The sequence below is a fragment of the Entamoeba dispar genome, genomic scaffold (assembly GCF_000209125.1).
Source record: "Entamoeba dispar SAW760 scf_1105229458461 genomic scaffold, whole genome shotgun sequence".
NCBI lineage: Eukaryota > Evosea > Mastigamoebida > Endamoebidae > Entamoeba > Entamoeba dispar.
Window position 1 is genome coordinate 1 of NW_001853204.1, and position 21905 is coordinate 21905.

Below are 21905 nucleotides of genomic sequence, written 5' to 3' on the forward strand. Positions count from 1 at the left end.
AACATTTATTATGAAAGAATTAGCGAAACTCAACAAAATAGAACACCAATATGAAGCGATTATATACGTATCACAAAACGCAGGAGAAGATGAAACATTTAAAGAATTAAAAGATTTAATTAAAACACCAATTTATGGAATGAATTATGAAAAATTTATGCCAGCATTAATGCAATATTATAAACAACCACAAGAAAAACATTTATTAATCATATTAGAAGATGCATCATTTGCATTAATGAAAGAAGATAAAACATGGGGAGAAATTATTACAAGATTAAGACATTTAAAAACAACAATTATTGTGAATTTACATATTTGGAAAGCATTAAATCCATCATTTAAAACACAAATTGCAACAATTATTATATTTAAAGGATATTCTAAAGAAAATTTTGGATATATTTATAGACAAACAGCAGGATCAGCTACAAATTCTGTTGCTTATTATTTATATCAATCTATAAATCAAAATGAAGTATTAAAAATAGATAATTTAACAGGAGATTTAAGAATTATAAAAAGATAATTGAATTATTGTTTTTTAATCATATAGTCATTATCTTTAGCACATAAATAAATAATTAAATATTTTGTTAATCCTTTTTCATCATCTATATCTGGTTTAAGTTTTCCACCTGACCATGTAATATTTTGTTTAGATACAGAAAATTTACCATTTCTTCCATTTTCATATCTTTTATCAACACAACATACCCATATTGAACTTACACAATCAGGAATTACTTTTGCTTTTATTAAATGAGCTAAAGCACTTGCTCCTTCTTTTCCATTAAATAATGTTTGTTGAATAATTTGATTTTTAGTCATTCCTAGAATAAAGAATGAATGAAATGAAAATTTCCTTTGTGTTTTTTCATATTTTGATGATTTTTGTTTTCTTCTTCCATCATTTAATGATTTACTAAATCCGTTATTATTTGAAATATCATCACGTAAACCAGCAAGACGTATATATTGTTTTCCACCAATTTGAGTAGCTTGTTTATATTCATTTTCAATATTAAATGTTTTACTTCCAGTTTTTGATTTAGCATTTTTAACAATAATTGAACGTTGAATTGATAAAATTAGATTATCACATAATATCCCTAATGGATTATTAATATATTCATAATCATTATTATTAATTAAATAAAACATTCCTTTAAGATCCCAATTCATTATTGATCTGCTTAATATTGATGAAATATAATTCATGAATGTTTGTACATAATAAGTAATAGAATACTGAATAGAGTTATAAATATTTTTAAAGTTGGTACTAAGAATTTGAACCAATTTTTGCATTCTTTTATTTATTCCATTATCGTCATCATTATTAATCAATGTATTTAGATAATTTTTAACTTGATTTGAAATAGAGTCATGTTTAAAATCTTGTATTGAATCAGGAATAGGAACATAAATTAATTGATTATTAATATACCAAGTATTAGGTATGTTATTTATATTTTGCATAAGATGTTCTAAATATTGTCTAGTTTTAGTATATTTCATTGTGTTTAAATAACTAAGAGTATCAGTCTTATCATTTTGTGTTAATTGTGATGAAGTACCATTTGTTTGATTTTGACTAGGTGATTGTGGAATTGTTGTAATTGATGAAGTATCTTTAGTTGTTTCTTCTTCCATAGTGTTTGATTGATTTTGATGTTGAATAGTTTCAACTGACATGGTATTTATTAAATAAATATTTTTAGTTTAGATGATTATTAAGTTCATCTTAAAACATCATATTAATGAGTAATCAAAGATATTTAACAATCACAAGAGAAAATACATCTCCAAATATAACAACAGGGAAATGGAAAGTGAATTTACCATGGGAATTTATTACTTCTGAAATTATCCTAAAACAATAGAAGTATTGAATTTTGTTTATTTTAATTTGAATGGTCAATTAGATATTGGTGTTAGTTGTCATGGTTCATTTAATTATGATTCACCTGAAAATGATCAAATGATATGTTTTTCAACATATGGAAATATGACACCAAAACATTTTAATATTAATAAAAATATAACTTCAATAGAAATATGGTTTAAAGATTATAAAGGAAATATCATTATGCCACTTGGAATTTGGGATGAATATTTTATCTTAGAACTTAATTTACATTATTAAATGGAAGCAATTGGTTCAAAATATTTAAATAAAAATAATATTTTAACAACAAGATATTTTAACAATAATACACTTTATCTTGATACAATTAAATCATCAGATGGAATGACAACAATTAATGTTAAAGATATTCTATCAAATAATGAAATTGATGAAATAAAAGAGAAAATGAAAGAAACAAATATATATATTGATGATATTAGAGATGATGTATCACAATTAATAACATTAAATACAACAAATATGAATGAAATTAATAATTTAACATCTCAATTAATATCTTTATCTTCTCTTGTTAATGAAACATTATATTCACCACTTTATTTTAATGAAGAAACAATAATAAAAATGAATGGTTTAAAATCTTATATTAATGATAAAATTAATAATATTCCTAAAGGAATAACAGAAAATAATAAAGTTATTAATGGTATTATTGTAAAACAATTAATTAATTATGGAAATGAAGAAGTAAAATTTGAATCTGTTGTTCCTTTCACAAATTTTAATCATCATTTTTATTATGATGATAAAACTTATAATCTCAAACAAAATAATTTATTTATTTCATTTGGAAGAAAATCAATTGATTGTTCAGCAATAATGAAATATTGTTGTAACTCAAATTCAAGTGATGAATATGTTTATACATATAGTAATAAAAATTATTATGTAGCAGAAATATATTATGTATTTAATCAAACAAAATCAAATGAATATGAAATAAGTTTATGTCATATTAATTTAGATGGAAGTTATAATAAAATTAAAACATTTGATAAAATTAAAGTTTCAGATTTAGTACAAGAAAGAGAAGAAACAATTGATGAAACAGAATATATATTACCATCATTACCAAAACTTACAGTATAATTATAAATGATCTTTTTATTTAATCAAATTTCATCTTATATTTTTTACTTTCATTTTTATAATCATGCACAAACGTGGTATGCTTATTTTTACTGGATCTATTGGAGTTGGAAAAACATCAACTATTGATGCATTTATGAAATATTTTGAAACAGAAAGTGTTGGAAGAATAAAAGAATATATTGATTATTCACCAATAGAAGGAAAAAAGTTACTTAATGGAGTAACAAATGGAACAATAAGAAATTATACATTACAAAAGTTTATTATTCAATGTTATAAAGAACAATTGGAAAACAATAAAAATAAAAAATTACTAATTTTTGAACGTCATCCTCGTGAAGCATTAAAATTATTGTGTGAAATAGATAAAACAAAAAAAAACAATTAATTATGTGTTAATAGAATTAGTATCTATTGTTCTTATCTTCTAGTAATTCATTCAATTATGTTTGGTTATGGTAGAACTAATGTTCCATAATGTTCATTTTGTTTTTTTGGTTATATGGTTTTATCTTCTTTTATGTTGTTTATTTCTTTTATGTTTTAATGATTTCTGTATTTAATAATCAATTTATTGAATTTATTATTTTTATTTTATCTTCTTTTTCTTTATCGATTTTTTGTGTTTCTTTTCTTCAAATATAATCAATTAATATTATATGTTCATATCATTTATTATTAAATTTTATTTTTATATATTACATATATATTCTTTTGTAAATTATCAATATTTTTTTGAATTAGTTATTTAATTTCATAGTGATATATAAGATTATTGTTTCATATTTGATTTCATTGGTTGATAATTTCATTTATATTTACTAATTATTAATATTAATATGATTATATTTTCAATTTGTGAATTATTATGAATAATACAGGATAATAGAATATATTTTATTATTGATATTTTATCATTATAAAATGTTGAATATTTAATCATTTTTAATATTTTATCTTTTCTATACAAAATGAATATTACTCTAACTTATATTTTATTTAATAAAATAAATTCATTCATTTTAATAATGGTTGAATTCAATGAATTTAATATAATAAATTTTAACTATAAAAAATGAAACAAAACATTTTCTAAAATATCCACTTATTTAATTTCCATTTATTAATTTATTTGATTATCATTAATTTTGTTTATTATTATTACTTCTTTTTCTTTCATTTCATTTTTATTTCTTCTATTCTTGTTTCTTTGATTTCATGAATTAGTGATTTTTTTAATTATATTCATTATTCATGTTTTTATTCATTATTTCATTTATATTGACACACAAATTGTCTTTGCAGTTACCAACACTATTGTATTTTGTATTTATTATTTATTTTATTATCTCAATTTTAATTTTATCTATATCAGTTACTTTCATTTTCACTACTAATATTGAATATCTTTAGATATTGATCAATTCTTGTTAATATTGTAATATATCCCATATTACTAATTTCTTCACTATTTATTTCATCTATTTTCATTATTATCTTTTATTTGATATTTATAATTGAGTATATTATTAATTTCGTCTGAATATCATATATTTAAATATTTATACAATTTATCTATTTCAATTATTGTGATATTTTCATTTCAAGATAGTATTTGATTAATATTATTTATTTCTTGTTTTTTTCTTTCATTTCTTTATTTAATTTATTATTTATTTAATTTATATGTTGATTATTCTCATTTATTCGTTATATAATATATGATTTATATTATTGAACTTATATTTAATGAATTGATAAATTATATTTATTTTGATGATAATAGAATTGATAATGAATCATAATGTAAAATTTATCATTTTAATATATTATTTATATTTATATCATATGATTATATTCATCATATTTTATATATTATTTATGTTGATTTATTCTATATTAAATTATTTTAATATTTCTATTACTTATTCATGATTCATTGATTCATATAATTTATTAATATCATAATATGAATTTGTATATTTATCTTATTTCTGTTGATTTAACATATAATAATTATTTATTAATTATCTATCATCAAGAAATTATAATTTACATAATAATTGATTTTTATTAATTTTAAATGATTCATTAATCATATTAATTCTATTATGAATATTATCTTTTAATAATGATATAAATATTTTCATAATTAAATTTATACAATTGATATGATGTTAATTAATAACATCATTCATATCACTTCATTTATTGATTAATATTGTTCTTCAATTACCATATTTAATTTGATGAATTCATTGAAATTTAACTATTTATTAAATATATTAAGAAATATTCTCTTGATAATGATATTCTCTTCAATTAATATAATATATAATGTTAATATATGTAATTAATTATTTCATTAAATTTAAATCATCTAATGTTATGATAATATTATCATAATCTGTATATTTCATTCTAAATTATGATTTAATTTATTTTCATTTATTTTAATTGAATGATGATAATATTAAGATATTCATTATCAATATCAATAGTATTATTTTTCATATTGATGTTTTTATTATTGATTATACTCTATTTTCTATGTTTGAGTTTATTTTCATTTTAATATATATTTTAGTTGTTTATTCTATGTGATATTTTAATATTATTAATGTATTCTTTCTCGTTATTTACATTATTATTTATTACTTTTATTATATTTTCTATTTATTCATTTTCTTATTTAACAAATTATTTGTAAATCATACAATACATTAATTAATATTCCTTTTGTTTTTGTGTTTCATTTTCTTCTTGATTTGTTATCTTGTTTCTTTATAATCATTTCTTCTTATCTTTATTTATGTTTTTCATTCATATAGTTTCATTTTAATATTCATTGTTTTTGTTACCATTATCAATGTTATGTATTCAGTATTACTCTTTTCTGTTTCTCTATTTCTTTGTTAAATTTCTTTATCATATTGTTGGATTAATTTTTTTATATTGTTATTTTTATTGTGTGTTATTTATCTTTTCTTCTTATTGTTATTTAGTGTTTTTTTGATTTATTTCTTCTTCATATCACTTTTATCTCAGTATATCTCATTTCATATCATCATTATCTCTTATTCTCTATCATTTCTATTTTCTCTTTCTTTTATTTTTCATTTATTATTAATCATCATTTATTTATCTTTATAATTATTTGATTGTTTTTTATTTGTATTTTCATTTATATTTTATTCTCATTTATATCATTATTATGTGATATTTCATTAATTATGATGAAATGTTTTATTATTTATTATTTTTTATTATCTTCTATTTCTTGTTTTTATTATTGTTATTTAAAACAATGAAAATGAAATGACGCTTATTAAAATAATAAATAAAATAAATGAAGTGTTATAAATGTGTATTTAGTTATTTAATCATCTGATTTTAATCTGATATTAATTAAATTAAAATGGAATCAGTGATGAATAATCATTTCTTTAAAGAAGAAATAGAAACACTTCCAAATATTCAACAATCAATTGATGATACTACTAAACATTATCATTATTATTTAGGATGTATTAAAAATGAAATATTTGAGAAACAAGATAATAAAACATATGAACAAGCAATTAAAAGAGGAGAAGGAATATTTGATAGAATTGATGAAATAGTTAGAAGAAGAATAGTAATAGAAAAAGGACAAGAAACAATAAATAAAATAGAAATAATTAAAAATCAAATGAATAAAATAATAGAAGAATATAATGATGATTCAGAAATAGTTAATAAAGCTAAGAATGAACTAATAGATAAAATCATTCACATTGAAGAAATGGATATGAAAGAAAAAATTAAGAAATTAGAAGAAGAAATCAACAATATTAAAACAAGATTTAATAAAAATAAAGAAGAATGAAAAACACAATATATTGATTATTTAGAGAAGAAGAAGATAAAAGATGAAGATGAAGAAAAAGAGAGAAAGAAACACGAAGAAGAAAGAAAAAAAAAATAGAAGAAGAAATAATAAAAACTATAATAAAAATAAGTACATGGAGGAAATACAACAAATAGAATAATGGGCAAATAGAAAAGTATCCAATATATTATTTGGTTCAGATATTGATGATTGGAATAAAGGTACATCAGTATTGATCAAAAATTAAAGAATAAAGAACATATAATAATTATTATTGAAGATACAAAAGGAAATAAATTTGGAGGATATGTTAATGAGAAAATTGATAAAGTAAATAAATGGATAAATGACCCAAAATCATTTTTATTTTCATTAAAATCAAAAGGAAGAATACAAAGAATGATGAAATTTGATATTAATGATACACAACATGCATTTTGTTTATATAATCAATCAGATGATTTATTGTTTACATTTGGATGGGATGGTGATATTTGTGTTTATAAAGAAAATAATAAAACAGAATCATATTGTAAACGATATTCATTTTCATATAAAGGAATATCAAATGCACTTTATTGAAAAAAATATCCAGAATATTTCACACCACAACGAATTATTGTAATTGAAATGAAATGATTTTTATTCATTATTATTTATTTGAAATATAAAAATAAAAAAGAATATAAAATAAAATTAATAAATGAATATTAACATTTCATCTATCAATAAATGAAATGATGAATATAAAAATATTCATATTTCATTCTTGTTTTATTTTATTTGAAAGAATCATATTCATTATGTTAATTAATAAATAATAAAAAGAAATAAGAATAAAAGATAAATAAAAAGATAATAAAATATTTATTTTATTCTTTTTTATTTCTTTTTTATTTTATTTATACCATGTTTACATTATATTTATTTTATTCTTCTTCTTTTATCTTTATATCTATTATATATTTCTTATTTTATTATTTATGTTATATTCTTATATCATTTTATTCTTATTTTATATTTATTCATTATTATTCATTTCATATTAACATTGTTAAATATCAATACAACATATAATAAATAAATGATATAAGATAAACAACAATAAATAATAATAATAAAATATAAACAAACAATATAAACAAACATAAAATGATAAAATATCATCTAATATAAAATAATAACAACAAAGAACAAAAATAAGAAATAAATGATGATTAGAAAAGAAAAAATTGATAAAAAGAAGAAACAAAAGATGATATTCAAAGATAAAAATCAATATAAAATAAAATATCAAATATAATAAATAATAAGAATAAGAATGATTATATCTTATTTTATTATTATATTCTTCTTTATATTCTCTTATTTTATTATTTTATATCCAATTTATGAATTTTACATTAAAATATATTATTATATTCTATATCAAAGATTAATTTAATTACATTAATACATTAAATATGAATATTAAATGAATGAAGTTTTAGTTATATATGTAAATGGTTATATTATCATCTATATTGTTGGTAATCCTTTTAGTTATGTTGTTTATTTATCATTTTATAATTCGTTTCTATTAATTTATTCAAACTTCTTTTATTCTTCTTTATTTATATTTATCTTATTATTTCATTCTTGTTGGTAAAGAATAAAAACTAACAAATTAAGTATCATCTTGTTTTCTCTACTTCATTTTGCTCAGGTGAGATTACTTCATTCACTCTCTTCATAGTCTTATCCATGAGTACTTCTATATCACTATATTCACCTCCATGTTATCAACAGTATTTCATTAGATCTTTCATGTTTTTAATTATTATATCTTTTACCATTATTTTATATTGAATTATTATATCTTGTTCTTTTAGCATTCTTACTGATTCTTTATTGAATAATCAATTTATTGTTATTACCACTGGAATTACTTTCATTTTATTTTATTAATTTATATTGTTTTGAAATGGAGAGTTCTATTCATTTCAAGTTTGTTAGTAAATATCAGAATTATCTTCTTATCACATATTATTGTCATGTTATTTATTGTTCTTATTTATTTATCTTGTATTCTATATAAATATCTGATATTTTATGAAATATTCATTTTTATTAACTATTTATTGATTCAATACAATGAACACTTCATTATCTTCAATTCTTATTTTGAATTTAATTATTTCATTTGTATTGAATATTAATTTTATTTTATTCTATTTTATTTTCTTCTCCATTTCTTCATAACTCTTTATATTTATTTTATATTTTAATTTATCACTTCTCCAGATAGATTCTCTTATTATTTCATGTTTATTAATATGTACTTTCTTATTTACAATATAATTTAATGACATATGTTCATTTGTTGATATTTTATCATTATAAATACTACACCATTTTAATTTATTATTTTATGTAATTAATACTTTCTTAATTAATACAAATATACCATTTTCTTGCATTAATTTTAATTAATTATAATCATTTCATTTTATATTAATATTCATCCATATTCTACTTGTTAATTTCATATCATGTATCTCATTTTCAATTTATTTTATTAAATGAATATTTACTTTATTTAATTTCAATTTATTAATATTCATTATATTTATTATTTAAATATTTTATTATTATAGATGACTCATTCTTATTTTGTAACAATAAGTATATTTCATTATTTTCATTTTTATTAATTCTCTTCTCACATGTTTTGTAAAATCTCTTCCAAATTCATTTCTTATTCATTTTCATCTTTCTCTTATTTCATTATTTCAATTCATAATACATTATTGTTCTTATTAATTCTAATTCATTTCATCTTTTATTATCTTATTATTTCATTATTATGATATTATGTATTTTATTTATTCTTCTTCACATTTCTTATTATTATTTTATTTTTACTTATTCTTCTCTTATCTTCTTTATTAGTTTTTATTCTTTTCTTCTTTATATTAATTAAATATTTTATTTGTTTAATTTCTTATTTTATTAATAATATATTTCTCTTTGTATTATTTATTTCTCTTTATTATTTTAATTCTAGTGTAATTCTTGTTAATTATAATTATTTTAATTTATTGGTTCTTTTCTTAGATAATTAATTTCATCATTTCAATATCTTATAAAATTATTTTATTGATATTTAGAAATATGATATGTTATTTTATATATTTCTTTTTGATATCTTTTATATTTTCACTTTCACACTTTCATTCTTCATTTATATATTTAATTACTTCATTACATGTTTTTTATTGAAATAATAATTATATGTTATTTTATTTATTTTTATTTATTTTATTGTATCATTTCTTTTTATTATTATTTATTTCATCTTTCATATTGTTTATCATTATTTATTTTAGTTTATTGAATAATTTAAAGTATAATTATTTATTATATTTATTGTTATTTATATTATCTTTTTTTTTCTTTCTTCTTTCTTCTTTCATCTATTCATCTTTTATTCATATTCTTTATTTATCTTTATTCTTCTTTCTTCTATTATCTCTTTAATTTCTATAATATCTAATTTTCATTTTAATATTATATTTATTCAATAACAATAACTTATTATCTTCTTTTCTTCTAGTTCTGATTGTTCATTTGTTCTTCATTATTTCTTCTATATTGATATTCTCTCAAATTATCTTCTCCAGTTCTTCTATTGTCATTCTCAGCAACTCTTCTTTCCTGATTTGAATTACCATTCTTGTATTTGTTTTAGTTTCTTCCTGGTTTCTTCTTTGATGTATCTACTTCTTCTCTTCTATAATTATTCCACTAGATCCACTTCTTTGGTATTTCTGTTTTGTCAGTGGTATTGTTTTCTTCTTCTTCAATTTGTTAAAATTTAAATCTTTGATATTTTCTTTATTGACCTTGTTTTCTTTTTCTTCTGATAGTTTGAGAATTGACTTTTTAATATTTCAATCTTATCATTTTCTTTATGTATTTCTTAATTTATCTTCTAATTCTTGTTTTTGTTCTTTCATCTTTGTTATTTCTTCTTGTTGTTTGTTCTTATCTTTTGTTTTATTGTTTCCTTTCACTTCTTCTTTCTTTTCCTTATTTCTTTCTCCTTCTTCTTTCTTTTTGTATTTCTCCTTTTCCTTTTTAATTTATTTAATTTCTCTTTCTAGTTCTATTTCATTTTCTTCTTTTTTCATATATTTCTATTATCTCTTTCTGTTCTACTTTCTTGTTCTTGTATTATTTCTTTTATTGTTTCTTCTTTTATTCAATTTCAATATGTATTTCTTCTTATTCTTTATTACTTAGTTTCTCTTTCACTATCATATTTCTTTAAATCTCTTCATCTATTCTTGACCATTTATTGTTTTCTTTCATTAGCTTTTCTTATAATTATTTCTACATCTTTTATTTGTTTATTCTCAGAATAATATTGATTAAACAATTTACCTACATTATGGTATTTGTGGTATATACTTACTTTTCTTTTTATTATATTGTTTAGTTGAGAAACACTATTGTATATAAATATGATGATTATTAAAGTGATTATGCTATTATTTTGTTAATAATGATTATAGTTATAATATTAATAATGTATTCTAAATCTATTTGTTTGTTCATAGTTATTTCTATATAATCTTCATGGTATTCTTATGTTGTATAAATATATCTCTAAACATTAAATATTAAAAGAAATAAAACAACATAAAAGAAGATAAAACTATGTAACCAAAAAAAACAAGATGAACATTGATTCTACCATAACCAAACATAATTGAATGAATTACTAAAAGAAAACTCAAGTATTGGAATAAACACTGATTAAGAATAATAGATACTACTTCTATTAATAGAGAATTGTGTTATATTTTTTGATTTCATATAATGTTTATTGTAATATATCTTATTTTTCTTCAAAGAAAAGAAAAAAAAAAAAAATAGAAAAAAAGAGGAAATAAAACTAAAAAAGAAAAAAAAATAGAGACATCTTAAAAATGAACTTAAAAAGAAAAAAAGAAAGAAAATGTTTGTAAGAAGAATATAGAATAGAAGAAAATATAAAAGAAAATAATGAATTAGGACTAAAACATATGGAATAATAGAAGTATTATATAATAAGAAATTTGAAACAAAAGAAATCAAGATTGTAACATCTAAAGATCAACATTTATATTTAATAGAGAAATCATCAAAACCAAAATTTCAAATTGATTTAAGTATAGCAATATTTAATATTCATATTAATAAAGGAAATAAAATGATTCCACAAGGGAAAGAAAAATTATGTTTTGAAATATTTTATGATAAAGTATATACATTTTGTTGTCCATCACAAATTGAATTTGATGAATGGATGAGTACATTACCATTATTAACAAAAGTATATGGAACATTTAAATATCCATTAGGATGTGCAGTAAGTAAATCAGGATGGAGATATCCTATTCCAATTTATAGAGGTATTGAATATCTTCAAAAAAATAAAGGAAGTGAAGTTGAAGGAATTTTTAGAACAAGTGCATCATATAAAATAGTAGGAAGAGTTAAATCAATTTTAGATGGAGATCAAGATATTGCAATAGAAGAATTTAAAGAATGTGCATGTGCAGCAGCTATTATTAAAGAATATTTAAGAGAATTACCAGATCCATTAATACCATTTCAATATTATAATGAATTTGTTATTATTGGAAGATTAAAAGAAGGAACAAAAGAAAAAGAAGCAAAAAAATTAATAAATAAATTACCTGATGTAAATAAAAATACATTATGGTATTTATGTTATTTTTGTCAAGAAGTTGTTAAAAATGTAGAAAAAACACAAATGAATGCAAATAATTTAGGAACATGTCTTGGACCTACTATTTGTAGAGCACCTCCTCAAGAAGCAATGAAAGAAATGGAAAATACTAAATTAGTTATTGAAGGATTTGCTACATTAATAAATTATTATAAAGAAATTTTTAAAGAAATTGAAGATTTAAATTTAAGAGCAGGAATTAATCCACCAAATTATCCAGCTGTAGTTCCTCATCCAGCTGCACCATATGAAAAAGTTACAGAAGAAATTCAAAAAGTTGTAATTGAAAGACAAAAAAGAATTAATGCAGGTAAACCTAGACAAACTATTTTTTCACATAAAACAAATAAAGCAGAAGTTATTGATGGAACGAATTTAGTTAAAGAACAAGTTCAAAAAGTTATGTCACAAAATAATGTATTAACAAGTCCAACAATACAAACATCAAAACCAAATTATCTTCCACCAAAACCAAATAGATTACAATATAAAACAAATGAACTTATTGGAGGAAATAGTGCAAATAGTGTATTAACAGCAATTATAGATAAAGAAGAAGATAAAAAACAAGAAATAATAAAAGAAGAAATACAAGAATATAAAAAAATAAATAATAATAATAAAGAAATAATAGAAAAAACAGAAATAAATAATAATAAAGAAGAAATAGAAGAAAAATTACCTACACTTCCACCACCAAGAAGAAAAACAAATTATTTTAAAGAAAATACAGGAGAAATTATTAATAAAATTTTAGAACAAGAAAAAGAAATAGAAGAATTAAAAAATATTATTCAAAAATTAGAAAATAGAATAAGTAAACAAGAAGAAATAATTGAAACATTTATTCAATATAATAATCAATATTATCAAGAATATGGAACAGGATATGAAGAAGGATATTATGAAGGACATGAATAATTCAAAAGAAAGATAAAAATTTAATGTTTTTATTTTCATAAAGAACTAAAAAGTAATACAATTAAAAAGAAATGAGTGAAGGACCACGATTTCTTCAAAAAGATTTTAGTCAAATTGAGTTAATAGGAAGTGGATCATATGGAAAAGTATATTCAGTAATAAGAAATGATGATAAAAAGTTTGTAATAATAATAAAAATAAAATGAAAATAATTAAATAGAAAATATGCAATTAAAGTACTTATTACAACAGGAGAAGTTCGTATGGAAGAAGTAAAAAATGAAATAAGAAGTTTAGCATGTATTAATAATAATAAATATATTGTTAGATATTATGATACATGGATTGAAAAATTAACTGAAGAAGATTATGAATGGGTCAATAAACAAAAAACTGAAAAAGATAAAGAATTATCAGAAGAAGATGATACTAATTATTTTAGTGAAGAAGAAATTGAATTTGATGAAGTTTCATGTCTTGATCCAAATGAAATTGAATGGGAAGATTCACCATATAGTAATGATAGTGAAGAATATTTAAGTCAAAATGAAGAAGATAATGATAATGATAATGATAATGAAGAAGAATATGAATATGAATATATTGAAGAAAGTGAAACAATAGAAAATAAAGAAGAAGAAGAAGAAAATGAAACAATAGAAAATAAAGAAGAAGAAGAAGAAAATGTTAATTTAACAATAGTAGAAAATAAAATACAAGATAATCAATCAGAAAAATATGTGATTTGTATTCAAATGGAATATTGTACAGGAGGAGATTTAAGTAAAATTATTAAAAATAAAGAATTACATTATAGTTCACAAGAAGGAAAAAATAAAGTAATGAATTATTTTAAACAAATAGTTATGGGAGTTTCAACAATACATCAACATTGTATTATTCATGGAGATCTTAAACCAGGAAATATTTTAAAAGAAAAAGATACTATGAAAATAGGAGATTTTGGATTAGCAAGAACAAATACAGATTATAAAAGTAGAATAGTTGGAACAATTGGATATGCAGCACCAGAAATAGTTACAGGGAATTATGATAATAAAATAGATATTTATAGTCTTGGAATAATTTTATATGAAATGTGTTTATCACCTACAACAAGATCAGAATTTATATATAATTTAGATAAATTAAAAAATCAAAGAAAAATTAATGAAATAGTTGAAAAACAATATCAAATGTATAAAGATTTAATACTAGAAATGACAGAAATAAATCCAAAAGATAGACCAACAATAGATGAAATAATAAAAAAATTAACAATACTTGATGAAGATCTTAAAAAAATATCAGAAATACTTCCATTTATTCAAGAAAAATCCAATTTATGGCCACAATTATCAGAAGCAATTGAAAATAAAATGAAAGAAAAAATAAAAGATATTGAAAAAGAAAAAATAGAAGAAATTGAATTAACAACAACACATTTAGAACTTATTCGAAGTTTAACAGAAATTCATATATTATATGGAACAAAAACAATATTTATTAATCCATTTATACCAACAAATTTATTAAAAGAAAGTGGAATAGAATATCATGAAATTCAAAGTCCAATTTTAATTAATAAAGAAGGAGAATTAATGGTAATAATTAATAATTATCAAGAATTAGTTAAAATTATTATTAAAGAAATAAAAGAACCAATAACATCATATATTATTAGAATTCCAACAGTAAATTTACATATTACAAAAGAACCAACAGTATCACCATCACTTGTTTATATTAATACAAGTATTTCAAATGAACAACATCAATTTAATATTATAGAATGTATTACATTAATAGAATCAATAATTAATATATTTATGAATAAAAATAAATTACATATTAGTCATAGTGGAATTAATGAAATAATTCATAATAATAAAGAAATTGAAGAAATTATGATTAAAAAACCAATACAAAGTTTAACATCAATAAATAAAATTATTCAAAAATATAGAAATGAAAAATTTAATTATATTATTCCAATATTTAATTATTTAAAAGAAAATGAAGAAATAGTATATGATCTTGGAATTTTAGGAAATAATATTCAAGGACTTTATTTTGAAGTTAAAAATGAAGAAGGAAAAATAAGTTTAACAGGAGGTGAAACAAGAATAAAAAAAGATAAAATTGAAATTAAAACAATTGGATATTGGATTAAAATTGATATTATTTATCAAAATTTAGGTGATAAAAAAACATTAATAACAAAAAGAAAAGTATTAATAAAAGGAATAACTGATAAAATGAGTAAAGCATCAATAAAAATATATTTAGAATATTTTGGATTTAATGTAATATTTAAAGAAAATATTATAGATTATAAAGGATGTTGGATTAAATTAAATATTCATAAAGATGAAAAATATGATTTTTTTACAAATAGTTTTTGGGATATTGGAGTAACAATAAATATTTATATTGATAAAGATTTAATAAGAAAAGAAATTCTTCCATTAGGAAAAGCTATAAGAAGTATGCAAAAAAATTATACAAAAAAAACTACTCCTATATTAATTGCTGATGAAAAATTAGTATCAAATGAAATTTGGGAATGGATTTTATTACCAAAAGAAAAATTTCAAAAAAGAAAAAAAACTATTATTTCTCAAAATGGTTTATCTTTTATTAGAGAATTAGAAGAATTTAAAAAAAATTTAAAATCAAAATGCAAATTTATATTAAAAAGAGGAAATGATAAAAAAACAATTACACAATAAATAAATTAATTTTCTTTTTTTTTTTTTTTTATTTTATTTATTTTTCTAATATTTCTAATAATGAATTATATTCTGTAATTGATTTATCACTATTTCCAATTAATTCATCTATTGTTTTTAATAATCCATTTAATTCATTTAACATTATACTTAATTCTTCATATTCTTTAACATATGATGAAAATATATCATAATATGTTGAATCAATTAATGGAATATTTATTTTTTCATTTTGATTATTTTCTTCTATTTTTCTTTCTTCTAAATAATTTTTATTATTTTCTTTTCTTATTTTTCCTTTTTCTTTATTTTTATTATTCATTTCTTCATATTCTTCTTTATATTCTTTAATATATTCATTAGCTTTTTGATTTTCTTTTTCAATATATCCTTTTTGTTTTTTAATTATTTCATTCATTTTTCTTTTTTCTTCATTTTCATTCCCTATTTTTTTATCACTTTGTGGTATTAATGCTAATTCCATTCCTTCTTCTTTTTCTATTCCTATTTCTTCTATCCATCCTTCTTTTATATCATTTGTAATTATAACTACAATATCTTCAATTATTCCAAAATATTTTCCTATATTACTTTTTCCTTTTTTAAATTCTTTTTCTTTAATTTCTTTCCCATATTCATATATTATTGTTTTATCTGAAAATCCACATCCTATCATCATTACATTTTCATAACATCCTGTTGAAATATGTTTTATTGATTTTTCTATTTCTTTCTTTTCTCTTTCTTTAAATCCAACTTGAGTAACATCTCCATATATTATTTGATTTTTTGTTAAAATTCCTATTTGATCATTAATATCTTTTGTTATATTTTCTTTTCCACTTACAATTCTTATTGGAATTTCTTTACTTATATTTTTGATTTCTTTTCCATTTACTTCAAATATTCCTCCTTTTCCTCCTAAATATATTTTTTTCCCCATTGTAATACATGTAAATTCTTCTTCTAATTCTATTATATTTCCTTTAAATATTTCTTTTTTATTTTCTATCATAAATTCACTTGTACTAACTGGTGTTCCTCCTTGTAATTTAAGTGGTGCTACTTCAACAGAAATTACTTTTTTTTGATTATATAATACTACAAATTTACTCATCCCTCCTCTTACTATTGAAAAATAATCTTGTACACTTTCAACAATTGTAGAAATTGAATAAATCGTTGTATTATTTAATGTCCCTTCTTTTAAATTTAAATGATTAATACTTATCCCATTCCAAAATATCATTACTACATATTCTAAACTAAATGGTACATTTAATGGATAAATTTTAATAACCTTCCTTGGAAATGTTAAAACATATTGTTTTCCTTCAAAATGATAAATCATATTTTCTACTTAATTATATCTTTGTTTTTCTTTTCTTTTTTTTTTAAAAAAAAACAAACCTTCTGAATATGTAACATATGATTGTAATAATGCAAACCCATTTCTTTTATGTGGAATATATATTGGTCTTGAAACTTTTGTTGTGTTCATATTTCTTTTTCTTATTTTATTCTATTTAGTTTATTTCTTTTTTTTTTTAATTTAATTTTTATTATTTATATTTTATAATTATTTATCCTTTTATCAATGTAAAATATCATCCAATTATGTTGCCATTCTATTAAGTATGTTATTGACTCTTGTAAAGAAAACAAAACAAGATACGGATATTCAGGTTCAAAGAAGAGAATGAATGAAATAGCAATAAAATACATAATAATAATGGTAAAAGAAATACCAAAAAAAAGGGTTTAGAAAAAGAAGAATACAAAGAAAAACAAATAAGAAACAGGGTAAATGCTATGATGATAAAAGTAATACAAATAAGAAATCTAAATTGTTAACAACAAATGAAATTCAAATGAAGATTAAAAGAACAATGATGAATTGGAGAAAGGAGAATATTCAAAAATACTTAAAAATTATGAAGATAAAGAGATGGTATGATATTCTCCAAGAAGTATATTCAATAAGAAAGAAGAAAATAATGGAGAAATTGAAAGATCCAAAGACAAAACAAAAGAAATGAATGATGTAAAACTACAATAATAATAAATAATAAATTAAGATTTAATAATTTTAATCTTGTTCAGGTGAGATTTTCTTCTATTCACTCTCCAAAGAATCTACTTCTTCTGCTTCTTTTATATCTCTATATTCTCCATAATGACTACTTTAGTATTTCTTTATTTTCTTTTATATTTGATATAACATTATCTTTAAGTAATTTGTTATTTCCAATTTTAATTCTTTCACTTCTTAATAAAATTATTTCTTTATTTATTAATCAATGTTATTACAACTAAGATTATTATTACTCTTATTAATCTTTCTATTTTTCTAATATATTTATGTAATTTCATATATTTATTTTATTTGTAAATGTTTTACTTATATTCTTATCTCTTATTATTGTTATATCTATAATTAATCCTCTTTCTTTAAATCTCTTACATAAATATTTGGTCTTTTTAGATATTCTTATCATTTTTATTTATTATTTGTTGATTCAAAATCATAAGTATTTTATTTCTATTCTTCTTTTTTTCCTAATTCTTCTTTTCTTATTATTAATTTCTTTGTATTTTCTTCTTTTTCATATTTCTTCACTGAATATATTTCTTATTTAATCTTTAAAGTAATCCATATATATTCATTTTATCATGTTTATTCATTTGTGATTTTTTAGTGATTATACAAATGAGAATGATATGGTTTATTGTTGATATTTTATTACAAATACCATACATTAAATATTTTGGTTCATGGTTCATATTACTTTCTTTATTCCATTGTTTGTGACTTTTTCTTTATTTGAATATATTTTATTTATAATATTAATTGTTTTCTTTTGGTTTGTATTTTATCTTCAAATCTTTTTAAATTTTCATTATTTTCTTATTTCTCCATTTATTGTTTTTTCTTCTTGAAATTTATCTTTTATATTTTTATTATTTCTTTTTATCTTTCTTTTTTCTTCTTTATTTATTCTTTTTCAACTTGATTTATACAATCTATTCATTATTCCTTTCTTTTTTTTTATTTAATTTTATTATATCTTCTATTTTATCTCCTCTTTTCATTCTGAAATATATAATATTTCTTATTATTTCATTATTCATCTATTATACTCTTTAATCATTCTCTTATTTTGATTTATATATAATCTGTTGGTACACATATTCATATCATATTTCTTTTAATTATTTTCTTATACATTTTATCTATTTCTTTTATTTTTATATTTGTTCATTTAACAACAGAACCACTATATGTGAATTTATGTATTATTTATGTATTTATTCTATTAATATAATTCTTATTATTATCATTTCATTTATTTATTCTAATTATTCTTTTATATTGTTAATTATTTTCTTTATACATCATAATTCTTCATTTCTTGTAATTTGTTAAACTATTAAATATTTATATGTATGTGTTTTCATATACTAATGGTATAGTATTCATGTTATCTGTGATGTTTATATTTCTTTAATACTCCACATTTATTTATGTTTATTTCAATGTTGATTCAATTGTATCTTTATTTTCTGTTTTGTTATTTCTATTCCTTTTTTGTTTCATTAGTTACTTTAACATCATCAATATATAATACATTTAATACTTTTAATCATTTTTCATTTATTTTATCAATCTTATCACAGATTATATTCATTTATAATACAAATAAGAGAGGAGATAGTGAATCACATTGTAAAATAATATTTTTTATTTTAACTTCTTTTATTTCTTCTTTATATTTATTTCTTATTTTTATTCTTCTTCTTTCATTCATACTTTTATTAATTATGTTATTTGAAATAGTATTTTGAATTATTTTAATGTAATTTCTATACATTTATGTTTTACAGTATCATATACTTTTTTAATATGATAAAATATTTCTAAATATCTTTATTTTGTGTTTCTCTTTCATTTCTATTAAACTCTTTATATTTCATTCTTTATCTGATAAACTTTCTTATTCAAATATTGATTTTTATTAATTTTGAATTTATTTTCATTCTTTATAGTTGTTCTTCTATTTTCTTTTTATAATTGATGTGAATATTTTCATATTTATTTAAACAAGTAATTGGTCTATATTTCTCTATATTTTTATTATCTCATTATTTATATATTAAAATAGTTATTCCTGTTAACATTTCTAATTGGATTGTTTTAGGTATTTCTATCCATTCATTAAATATATTATTTAATTTATTCATAATACTTTCTATTCTTTTCAAATAATATCATTGTATTGTGTCTAGACATGTTGTTTCAATGTTGGTGTTGTAGTTATTACATTTTCACTATCTTCCATTGTTATTGTTATTCTTTTCTATTTTATTGTTTTATTTTCTTCTATTATTTCTTTATTTCTTTTTCTAATTTTATTTTTCTTTCTTTATTATTATTTTATTCAAAAATAAAATTGTTTCTTCTTTATGTGATTTCTCTTTTTATTTCCATTGTTATTTATGATTTTATTTATGTAGATTCTATTTCTTTTATTTTTACTTATTTCTCTTTTAAATATTTTATTTCTTTTATTTCTTATTTCATTTCTATTCTTTTCTTCTTGTAATGTTCTTATTCTTATTATCATTCCTAATTTTTATAAATCCTTCTTATTAATAAATCTTGTATTTTATTTCTTTTTCCTTGGATTATTTCTCTATATTCTTTTTTATATCATATAAATTTATTTTCTAAATACTTTTTATTATATATGTATTTTATTGATTTCTTTTTGTATTTCTTGTTATTTCATTCTTTCCAATTTCTTCAATGTATTCTATTATTTCATCATAGATATTATTATTAAAATAATACACATTATAACTCCTTTCTTTTTTTATCTTTTTCTTTCAAAAATTTTTCTTCTTCATCTTCTCTAAGTATTTCTTCTATATCTATTCTTTTCTGTTTCTTTTATTAATTTCTTTGTTTTCTTTAATTATTTTCATATTTTCTACACTTTTGTCTATTTGTTCTTGTAACCCTTTCTTGTTCTTCTGATTCTTTTACCTTTGTTTGTCATTCTCTTCTATTACTTTCTTTTGTTTTTCTATTTCTATACTTTTCTAGCTTCTTCATTTATTTTATCTTTTTTATCTTTTGTTTTCTTCTTTTCTTTTATCCTAATCATCTTCTTTTCTTAATTTTTCTATTTCTTTTATCTTCTAACTCTTTCTTTTTGATGTCTTTCTTATTATTTTCTTTTATTTCTTCTTCATTTGTTTCTCAACTAAAATAAAATACATTAATATTTTAGAAAGAAATGTAAGAGAAAGAAGAATAAATGATATAAATGATTAATTAATAGAAGAAATAACATATTATATGTTTATGAATGAATAATTAAATTATTAGATGAAGAAATAATTATATAATCATGAACAAAAAATTGAAAATTCAAGGAATAAATGTATTTGAATAACTTTTGATAAAATATCTCATATAAATAAAAGAATAAAAGAAATAAATAAAGAATTGGTTAACAATCATTTAATATATAAAATGAGACAAATTAAATCATAATAATTACATACATATTA

At 19.2% G+C, this 21905-nt stretch overlaps 7 protein-coding genes across 7 annotated transcripts, besides 53 other annotated features; 5 read left to right on the top strand and 2 right to left on the bottom strand.

Annotated features, from left to right (window-relative positions):
• Positions 1–534: 534 nt before the first annotated feature.
• EDI_088480 (uncharacterized protein) lies at positions 535–1698 on the bottom strand (the record flags this gene model as incomplete). The annotated part of the gene is made up of 1 exon (XM_001734686.1): positions 535–1698. The coding sequence occupies one exon, from the start codon at positions 1696–1698 to the stop codon at positions 535–537; it is 1164 nt and encodes a 387-aa protein (XP_001734738.1).
• Positions 573–595: a sequence feature (AT_rich).
• Positions 1120–1161: a sequence feature (AT_rich).
• Positions 1699–1700: 2 nt separating the features above from the next.
• Positions 1701–1723: a sequence feature (AT_rich).
• A 301-nt stretch (positions 1724–2024) lies between these two features.
• Positions 2025–2048: a sequence feature (AT_rich).
• A 101-nt stretch (positions 2049–2149) lies between these two features.
• EDI_088490 (uncharacterized protein) lies at positions 2150–3022 on the top strand (the record flags this gene model as incomplete). Its single annotated transcript, XM_001734687.1, has 1 exon — positions 2150–3022. The coding sequence occupies one exon, from the start codon at positions 2150–2152 to the stop codon at positions 3020–3022; it is 873 nt and encodes a 290-aa protein (XP_001734739.1).
• Positions 2167–2195: a sequence feature (AT_rich).
• Positions 2506–2542: a sequence feature (AT_rich).
• Positions 2842–2938: a microsatellite.
• A 79-nt stretch (positions 3023–3101) lies between the features above and the next one.
• On the top strand, positions 3102–3413 carry EDI_088500 (uncharacterized protein; the record flags this gene model as incomplete). Its single annotated transcript, XM_001734688.1, has 1 exon — positions 3102–3413. The coding sequence occupies one exon, from the start codon at positions 3102–3104 to the stop codon at positions 3411–3413; it is 312 nt and encodes a 103-aa protein (XP_001734740.1).
• Positions 3414–3455: 42 nt separating this feature from the next.
• Positions 3456–4286: a repeat region.
• Positions 4250–4738: a repeat region.
• Positions 4669–5472: a repeat region.
• Positions 5457–6028: a repeat region.
• Positions 6029–6041: 13 nt separating this feature from the next.
• Positions 6042–6147: a microsatellite.
• A 37-nt stretch (positions 6148–6184) lies between these two features.
• Positions 6185–8255: a repeat region.
• Positions 8256–8261: 6 nt separating this feature from the next.
• Positions 8262–8372: a sequence feature (AT_rich).
• Positions 8373–8402: 30 nt separating this feature from the next.
• Positions 8403–8539: a microsatellite.
• Positions 8540–8705: 166 nt separating this feature from the next.
• Positions 8706–8754: a sequence feature (AT_rich).
• A 74-nt stretch (positions 8755–8828) lies between these two features.
• Positions 8829–8851: a sequence feature (AT_rich).
• Positions 8852–9093: 242 nt separating this feature from the next.
• Positions 9094–9118: a microsatellite.
• Positions 9119–9140: 22 nt separating this feature from the next.
• Positions 9141–9168: a sequence feature (AT_rich).
• A 120-nt stretch (positions 9169–9288) lies between these two features.
• Positions 9289–9341: a sequence feature (AT_rich).
• A 13-nt stretch (positions 9342–9354) lies between these two features.
• Positions 9355–9530: a microsatellite.
• A 119-nt stretch (positions 9531–9649) lies between these two features.
• Positions 9650–9818: a microsatellite.
• Positions 9695–9869: a microsatellite.
• Positions 9760–9940: a microsatellite.
• Positions 9941–9953: 13 nt separating this feature from the next.
• Positions 9954–10095: a sequence feature (AT_rich).
• A 69-nt stretch (positions 10096–10164) lies between these two features.
• Positions 10165–10236: a microsatellite.
• EDI_088510 (uncharacterized protein) lies at positions 10170–11653 on the top strand (the record flags this gene model as incomplete). Its single annotated transcript, XM_001734689.1, has 6 exons — positions 10170–10243; positions 10492–10613; positions 10687–11152; positions 11253–11375; positions 11418–11496; positions 11618–11653. 6 exons carry the CDS (start codon positions 10170–10172, stop codon positions 11651–11653), a joined length of 900 nt encoding a protein of 299 aa, XP_001734741.1.
• Positions 10242–10417: a microsatellite.
• Positions 10420–10456: a sequence feature (AT_rich).
• Positions 10880–11066: a microsatellite.
• Positions 10955–11137: a microsatellite.
• Positions 11014–11183: a microsatellite.
• Positions 11427–11468: a sequence feature (AT_rich).
• Positions 11654–11790: 137 nt separating the features above from the next.
• Positions 11791–11853: a microsatellite.
• A 16-nt stretch (positions 11854–11869) lies between these two features.
• On the top strand, positions 11870–13596 carry EDI_088520 (Rho GTPase-activating protein, putative; the record flags this gene model as incomplete). Its single annotated transcript, XM_001734690.1, has 2 exons — positions 11870–11900; positions 12035–13596. The coding sequence occupies 2 exons, from the start codon at positions 11870–11872 to the stop codon at positions 13594–13596; spliced, it is 1593 nt and encodes a 530-aa protein (XP_001734742.1).
• Positions 12600–12621: a sequence feature (AT_rich).
• Positions 12813–12865: a sequence feature (AT_rich).
• Positions 13225–13353: a microsatellite.
• A 157-nt stretch (positions 13597–13753) lies between the features above and the next one.
• Positions 13754–13819: a microsatellite.
• A 40-nt stretch (positions 13820–13859) lies between these two features.
• EDI_088530 (interferon-induced, double-stranded RNA-activated protein kinase, putative) lies at positions 13860–16328 on the top strand (the record flags this gene model as incomplete). Its single annotated transcript, XM_001734691.1, has 1 exon — positions 13860–16328. One exon carries the CDS (start codon positions 13860–13862, stop codon positions 16326–16328), a length of 2469 nt encoding a protein of 822 aa, XP_001734743.1.
• Positions 13898–13919: a sequence feature (AT_rich).
• Positions 14227–14279: a microsatellite.
• Positions 14722–14768: a sequence feature (AT_rich).
• Positions 15202–15254: a sequence feature (AT_rich).
• Positions 15373–15443: a sequence feature (AT_rich).
• Positions 15536–15608: a sequence feature (AT_rich).
• Positions 15869–15935: a sequence feature (AT_rich).
• Positions 16252–16296: a sequence feature (AT_rich).
• A 9-nt stretch (positions 16329–16337) lies between the features above and the next one.
• Positions 16338–16373: a microsatellite.
• EDI_088540 (uncharacterized protein) lies at positions 16366–17829 on the bottom strand (the record flags this gene model as incomplete). Its single annotated transcript, XM_001734692.1, has 2 exons — positions 16366–17684; positions 17739–17829. 2 exons carry the CDS (start codon positions 17827–17829, stop codon positions 16366–16368), a joined length of 1410 nt encoding a protein of 469 aa, XP_001734744.1.
• Positions 16547–16708: a microsatellite.
• Positions 16604–16782: a microsatellite.
• An 11-nt stretch (positions 17830–17840) lies between the features above and the next one.
• Positions 17841–17905: a microsatellite.
• An 8-nt stretch (positions 17906–17913) lies between these two features.
• Positions 17914–18413: a repeat region.
• Positions 18414–18597: 184 nt separating this feature from the next.
• Positions 18598–18716: a sequence feature (AT_rich).
• Positions 18717–18720: 4 nt separating this feature from the next.
• Positions 18721–21577: a repeat region.
• A 67-nt stretch (positions 21578–21644) lies between these two features.
• Positions 21645–21837: a microsatellite.
• Positions 21838–21905: the final 68 nt, after the last annotated feature.